The sequence below is a fragment of the Bos javanicus genome, chromosome 28 (genome assembly GCF_032452875.1).
Source record: "Bos javanicus breed banteng chromosome 28, ARS-OSU_banteng_1.0, whole genome shotgun sequence".
Taxonomy (NCBI): domain Eukaryota; kingdom Metazoa; phylum Chordata; class Mammalia; order Artiodactyla; family Bovidae; genus Bos; species Bos javanicus.
In genome coordinates, this window is record NC_083895.1 from 5663422 (window position 1) to 5670785 (window position 7364).

General features: G+C 44.0%; 1 protein-coding gene across 1 annotated transcript; it reads right to left on the reverse strand.

Annotated features, from left to right (window-relative positions):
• Positions 1-1213: 1213 nt before the first annotated feature.
• On the reverse strand, positions 1214-3443 carry LOC133240301 (tubulin beta chain-like). Its single transcript, XM_061404825.1, has one exon. The coding sequence runs from the start codon at positions 3252-3254 to the stop codon at positions 1920-1922; it is 1335 nt and encodes a 444-aa protein (XP_061260809.1). The 5' UTR covers positions 3255-3443; the 3' UTR covers positions 1214-1919.
• Positions 3444-7364: the final 3921 nt, after the last annotated feature.

Genomic DNA, 7364 nt, shown 5'->3' on the forward strand with positions numbered 1-7364 from the left:
AGGGGCTGGAGGGAGGGAGAGTGGAGAGTGTTTAATAGGTATGAAAAAGTTTCTGAGATTAGTTGCATGACGATGAACTGTACACACTTAAAAGTGGTTAAAATGATGCCTTTTATGTTATGTGTATTTTGCCACAGTTAAAAAAGTTATAACAGAAGAAACATGAAGGAATTTTGCAGGAGTTTGGCAGTAATCTTGATTCCTCAAATAGTCCTGAGTAGGTGATCGTAGGGTTTATTTCATAATAAAACCATGAGTGTAAATGAACACCCTGCGGGTTTCCAGTGAGGTTTTTAGGAGACACTATTTATAACTGATGACTAAATATGGTATTCTGAATTTTTTGACATTGTATTATAGGCATGCTGAGGTGAGCTTGAAGACTAAAATAAACTATACTAAAGCCTGTATTCAAAGACAAGCCAAAGTAAAAGATATATACCTGCCTGTGAATGTTGAGCTGTGGGCTGCCCACACCTGCTGCCCTCAGCCTTTCTCTGAGCGCTCAGGGGCGGGTGTTTCACCCTTGCCTCTGCTCACGATCCCCTAGGGCCCGGGGCGCCAGGCACCTTCTGAGATAACAGCAGCGGGGGAAGAAGTTCTGAACATCTGACTGTGCCATCCCATCCCTCCAGTGAACTCCTGAGTCATCTCTGCTATAACAAGATGCTGGATTTTTAAAAAGATTTTAATTTTATATTGGAGTATAGTTGATTAACAAACAACACTGTGACCATCTCAGGTGAACAGCAAAGGGACTCAGCCATACACATACATGTTCCCATTCTCCCTCAAACTCCGCTCTTGTCCAGGCTGCCACAAAACACTGAGCAGAGTTCCCTGTGCTTTATGGTAATACCTTGTTGGTTATCCATTTTATTTATTTATTTATTTTCTTTTCAGTTCCCATTTATTTTTGGCTCTTGGGGCAATGTCATCTTTTCAATATGAAAAAAAGCAGTAAGTTCAACATAATAGAAATCTGAAGTGTAGAATAGGACAAAATCAAGAAGTGGGGAAGCAGTAGCAGGAGAGATGAGATGTTTGCCAAAAGATGGAAGGTGTTCTGTCCCCTGTCTGGGGAATGACGTTTAGGTGGCAGCACATACCTTTCCATATAAGTACAGAAGGGGTTGATACGTATTATTTTTTTTGATAAGAAGAGATGGGGTGGGGAGGGGCTTTCTGGAGACTTAGAGACTAAGGCTATCTCTTGCTTCTCTTGACCCCCTTTCTCAAACAGGAGAAAGGAGGGAATTCAACGTTATTATGAAGGAGATAAAGTGGAAGAGGAAGGGATTCCCACTTGATAGGGTGGGGGCCAGAAACTTGCAAAGGTAATAGCTTAGGACAGAACTTGGAAGGAGACTGAAAATGAAGATAATACTGTCAACACCTCTGCACAAGCTGAGAGGAGCGGGGAGATACCTGGCACCTAGGACTTCAGTACCCTGGATGCCCCTCTCCAAACCCAACCCTTTCTGGTAGGGACTTCTACTCGCTCAGTTTCCTTCCCCTAGGCCAGCACACCGGCCTAGGATGGCAGTCACCAATCCAGGTTTTCAGCACACGGTTCTAAATGAGATTTGAGGAAACCCAGCCTCTTGGAGAGCTATCTCGAAAACAGAGAGGGAAATGTTAACTGGACAGATGGGAGGAGTGGGCACCAGAAGGAAAATGACAGGGTTTCCCAGAATGCAGAAAATCTAGGCTCCCCAAAAGTGGAAAGAGAGAAGAGACATTCAACAAACAACAAATATTTATTGAGCGCCTATTATGTGCCAGGCACTGTTCTAGAATCCCCCCAAAAAAGAAAAACAAGATAGATGCAGAAAATGCAAATTCTGAGGGAGAGGAAAGGGGTCGTTGAGGAAGAAGGCTGAGGGGATTAAGAAGCCTAAGGTGATAGGGACTTGGCCTTAGGCCTCCTCTTCGGCCTCCTCACCGAAATCCTCTTCCTCTTCTGCGGTGGCATCCTGGTACTGCTGGTACTCGGAGACAAGGTCGTTCATGTTGCTCTCAGCCTTGGTGAACTCCGTCTCGTCCATGCCCTCACCTGTGTACCAGTGGAGGAAGGCCTTCCGGCGGAACATGGCCATGAACTGCTCCGAGATGCGCTTGAACAGCTCCTGGATGGCCGTGCTGTTGCCAATGAAGGTGACTGCCATCTTCAGACCACGGGGTGGGATGTCGCAAACAGCTGTCTTGACATTGTTGGGGATCCATTCCACGAAGTAGCTGCTGTTCTTATTCTGCACGTTGAGCATCTGCTCATCTACCTCCTTCATGGACATCTGCCCACGGAACACAGCAGCCACGGTGAGGTACCAGCCATGGCGGGGGTCACAGACAGCCATCATGTTCTTGGCATCGAAGACCTGCTGGGTGAGCTCAGGGACAGTGAGGGCCCAATACTGCTGGCTGCCACAGCTGGTTAGAGGGGCAAAGCCAGGCACGAAGAAGTGGAGGCGTGGGAAGGGCACCATGTTGACGGCCAGCTTGTGGAGGTCAGCATTGAGCTGGCCAGGGAAGCGGAAGCAAGTGGTGACTCCACTCATGGTGGCCGAGACGAGGTGGTTCAGGTCTCCATAGGTTGGTGTGGTCAGCTTGAGGGTGCAGAAACATATGTCGTAAAGGGCCTCGTTGTCAATGCAATAGGTTTCATCAGTGTTCTCCACCAGCTGATGGACAGAGAGGGTGGCGTTGTAGGGCTCAACAACAGTGTCGGAAACTTTGGGTGAGGTCACCACGCTGAAGGTGTTCATGGTGTGGTCAGGATACTCTTCACGGATCTTGCTGATGAGCAAGGTGCCCATTCCGGAGTCAGTGCCCCCACCCAGAGAGTGGGTCAGCTGGAAGCCCTGCAGGCAGTCACAGCTCTCGGCCTCCTTCCGAACCACATCCAGGACTGAGTCAACCAGCTCGGCTCCCTCTCTATAGTGGCCCTTGGCCCAGTTGTTGCCTGCCCCGGACTGACCAAAAACAAAGTTGTCTGATCTGAAGATCTGACCAAAAGGACCTGAGCGAACAGAATCCATGGTTCCGGGTTCTAGATCCACCAAGATAGCACGAGGGACATATTTGCCACTTGTGGCTTCATTGTAGTACACAGAGATGCGGTCCAGTTGTAGGTTGCTGTCCCCATGATAGGTGCCAGTGGGGTCGATGCCATGTTCATCACTGATCACCTCCCAGAACTTGGCACCGATCTGATTGCCACACTGACCCGCCTGGATGTGCACGATTTCCCTCATTGTTAAAATTTATTCTAATCTTTTTGCTCGCCTCAAGGTGTGTACGGGGCAAAAAAATAATATGGAATTAGTTTTTCTCTGCTGCTAGTTGCAGGGTGGAAAGATGGAACAGGACCCAGAGGCTGAAGCAGCGAGGTCCGAACGCGGCGGCAGGAAGGTTCTGAGAGGGAGGGTTATCCATTTTAAATATAGCAGAGTGTAGATATCCATCCCAAACTCCCTGACTATCTCTTCCCTCCATTCTCGCCCCTGCCTGCAACCCAAAGTTCATTCTCTAAGTCTGTGAGTCTGTTTCTGTTCTGTAAATAAGTTCATTTGTATCATTTCTTTTTAGATTCCTCATATAAGGGATGTCATACAGTATTTCTTCTCCTTGGTCTGACTTTCTTCATTTCGCATGACAGTCTCTAGGTTCATCCATGTTGCTGCAAATGACATTATTTCATTCTTTTTAATGGCTTAGTAATATTCCATCATATATACGTACCACATCTTCTTTATTCATTCATCTGTAAGACACTGGATTTTTTTTAAAAAATATTTTAATTTTTAACTGAAGGATAATTGCTTTACAGAATTTTGTTGTTTTCTGTCAGACATCAACATGATTCAGCCATAGATATATATATGTCCCCTCCCTCTTGAAACTCCCTCTATCTCCCTCCCAATCCCACCCCTCTAGGTTGATACAGCGCCCCTGTTTGAGTTCCCTGAGTCATACAGCAAATTCCCACGGGCTATCTATTTTACATATGGTAATGTAAGTTTCCCTGTTACTCTCTCTGTACATCTCACCCTCCCCTCCCCACTGCCCACCATGTCCACTAGTCTGTCCTCTATAAGACAGTGGATTTTTAAATGGCATTAACATTGTCCAGTGGTCATGTATGGATGTGAAAGTCAGACTGGGAAGAAAGCTGAGCACTGAAGAATTGATGTTTTTGAACTGTGGTGTTGGAGAAGACTCTTGAGAGTCCCTTGGACTGCAAGGAGATCCAACCAGTCCATTCTGAAGGAGCTCAGTCCTGGGTGTTCTTTGGAAGGAAAGATGCTAAAGCTGAAACTCCAATACTTTGGCCACCTCATGTGAAGAGTTGACTCACTGGAAAAGGCTCTGATGCTGGGAGGGATTGGGGTCAGGAGGAGAAGAGGCCGACAGAAGATGAGATGGCTGAATGGCATCACCGACTTGATGGACGTGAGTTTGGGTGAACTCTGGGAGTTGGTGATGGACAGGGAGGCCTTGCCTGGTGAGATTCATGGGGTTGCAAAGAGTTGGACACGACTGAGCGGCTGAACTGAACTAAACTGAACTGAGCGACTGAATTGAATTGAACATAGTCCTAGATTTTTCAAAAATTAAAAATTAATTTTTAAAATTAATTCTTAAGTATACTAAAGTTCAAATTTGTTTTCAAAGAAATAGTTCTTATATTAGATGAGTATTAATTAGTTTTTCTAAAGCTCACTTAAATATTATAGAGATAAATCAACTGGCATACTAGGTTTTGGAACAAATTCAACTACATGATACTTGGTATATTTGCAAGAGTAGCAAATAATTGCAAAATTTACAATACTTACAAGTATATTTCTGCTCTGGTTGGAGCATAAATTTGTGACTGTAATAGAATGTTTCTTGACTTCCTACTTTTGCATTCCAGTCCTCTATAATGAAAAGGACATCTTTTTTGGGTGTTAGTTCTAAAGGTCTTGTAGGTCTTCATAGAACTGTTCAACTTCAGCCTCTTCAGTGTTACTGGTTGGGGCATAGACTTGGATTCCCCTGATATTGAATGGTTTGCCTTGGAAACGAACAGAGATCATTCTGTCATTTTTGAGATTGCATCCAAGTACTGCATTTTGGACTCTTTTGGTGACTATGATGGCTACTCCATTTCTTCTAAGGGATTCTTGCGCAAAGTAGTAGATACAATGATCATCTGAGTTAAATTCACCCATTCCAGTCCATCTGAGTTTGCTGATTCCTAGAATGTCGATGTTCACTCTTGTCATCACCTGTTTGACCACTTCCAATTTGCCTTAATTCATGGAACTAACATTCCAGGTTCCTATGCAATATTGTTCTTTACAGCATCGGACCTTGCTTCTATCACCAGTCACATCCACAGCTGGGTATTGTTTTTGCTTTGGCTCCATCCCTTCATTCTTTCTGCAGTTACTTCTCCACTGATCTCCAATAGCATATTGGGCACCTACCAACCTGGGGTGTTCATCTTTCAGTATCCTATCTTTTTGCCTTTTCATACTGTTCATGGGGTTCTCAAGGCAAGAATGCTGAAGTGGTTTGCCATTCCCTTCTCCAGTGAACCATATTCTGTTTTACCTCTCCACATGACTCATCTGTCTTGGGTGGCCCCACAAGGCATGGCTTAGTTGCACTGAGTTAGACAAGAATGAAGCAGGGCAAAGGCTAATAGAGTTCTGCCAAGAGAACGCACTGGTCATAGCAAACACCTTCTTCCAACAACACAAGAGAAGACTCTACACATGGACATCACCAGATGGTCGACACCAAAATCAGATTGATTATATTCTTTGCAGCCAAAGATGAAGAAGCTCTATACAGTCAGTAAAAACAAGACCGGGAGCTGACTGTGGCTCAGATCATGAACTCCTTATTGCTAAATTCAGATTGAAATTGAAAAGTGGAGAAAACTACTATACCATTTAGGTATGACCTAAATCAAATCCCTTATGACTATACAGTGGAAGTGAGAAATATATTTAAGGAACTAGATCTGATAGACAGAGTGCCTGATGAACTATGGATGGAGGTTCGTGACATTGTACAGGAGACAGGAATCAAGACCATCCCCAAGAAAAAGAAATGCAAAAAAGCAAAATGTCTTTCAGAGAAGGCCTTACAAATAGCCGTGAAAAGAAGAGAAGCGAAAAGCAAAGGAGAAAAGGAAAGATATACCCATTTGAATGCAGAGTTCCAAAGAACAGCAAGGAGAGATAAGAAAGCCTTCTTCAGTGATCAGTGCAAACAAATAGAGGAAAACAATAGAATGGGAAAGACTAGAGATCTCTTCAAGAAAATTAGAGATACCAAGGGAATATTTCATGCAAAGATGGGCTCAATAAAGGAAAGAAATGGCATGGACCTAACAGAAACAGAAGATATTAAGAAGAGGTGGCAAGAATACACAGAAGAACTATAAAAAAAGATCTTCACAAACCAGATGATCACGATGGTATGATCACTCACCTAGAGCCAGACAAACAGGAATGTGAAGTCAAGTGGACCTTAGAAAGCATCACTATGAACAAAACTAGTGGAGGTGATGGAATTCCAGTTGAGCTATTCCAAATCCTGAAAGATGATGCTGTGAAAGTGCTGCACTCAATATGCCAGCAAATTTGGAAAACTCAGCAGTGGCCACAGGACTGGAAAAGATCAGTTTTCATTCCAATCCCAAAGAAAGGCAATGCCAAAGAATGCTCAAACTACCTCAAAATTGCACTCATCTCACACGCTAGTAAAGTGATGCTCAAAATTCTCCAAGCCAGGCTTCAGCAATACGTGAACCGTGAACTTCCAGATATTCAAGCCAGTTTTCGAAAAGGCAGAGGAACCAGAGATCAAATTGCCAACATCCGCTTGATCATCGAAAAAGCAAGAGAATTCCAGAAAAACATCTATTTCTGCTTTATTGACTATGCCAAAGCCTTTGACTGTGTGGATCACAATAAACTGTGGAAAATTCTTCAAGAGATGGGAATACCAGACCACCTGACCTGCCTCTTGAGAAACCTGTATGCAGGTCAGGAAGCAACAGTTAGAACTGGACATGGAACAACAGACTGGGCCCAAATAGGAAAAGGAGAACGTCATTGCTGTATATTGTCACTCTGCTTATTTAACTTATATGCAGAGTACATCATGAGAAACGCTGGACTGGAGGAACACAAGTTGGAATCAAGATTGCCAGGAGAAATACCAATAACCTCAGATATGCAGATGACACCACACTTATGGCAGAAAGTGAAGAGGAACTAAAAAGCCTCTTGCTGAAAGTGAAAGAGGAGAGTGAAAAAGTTGGCTTAAAGCTCAACATTCAGAAAATGAAGATCATGACATCT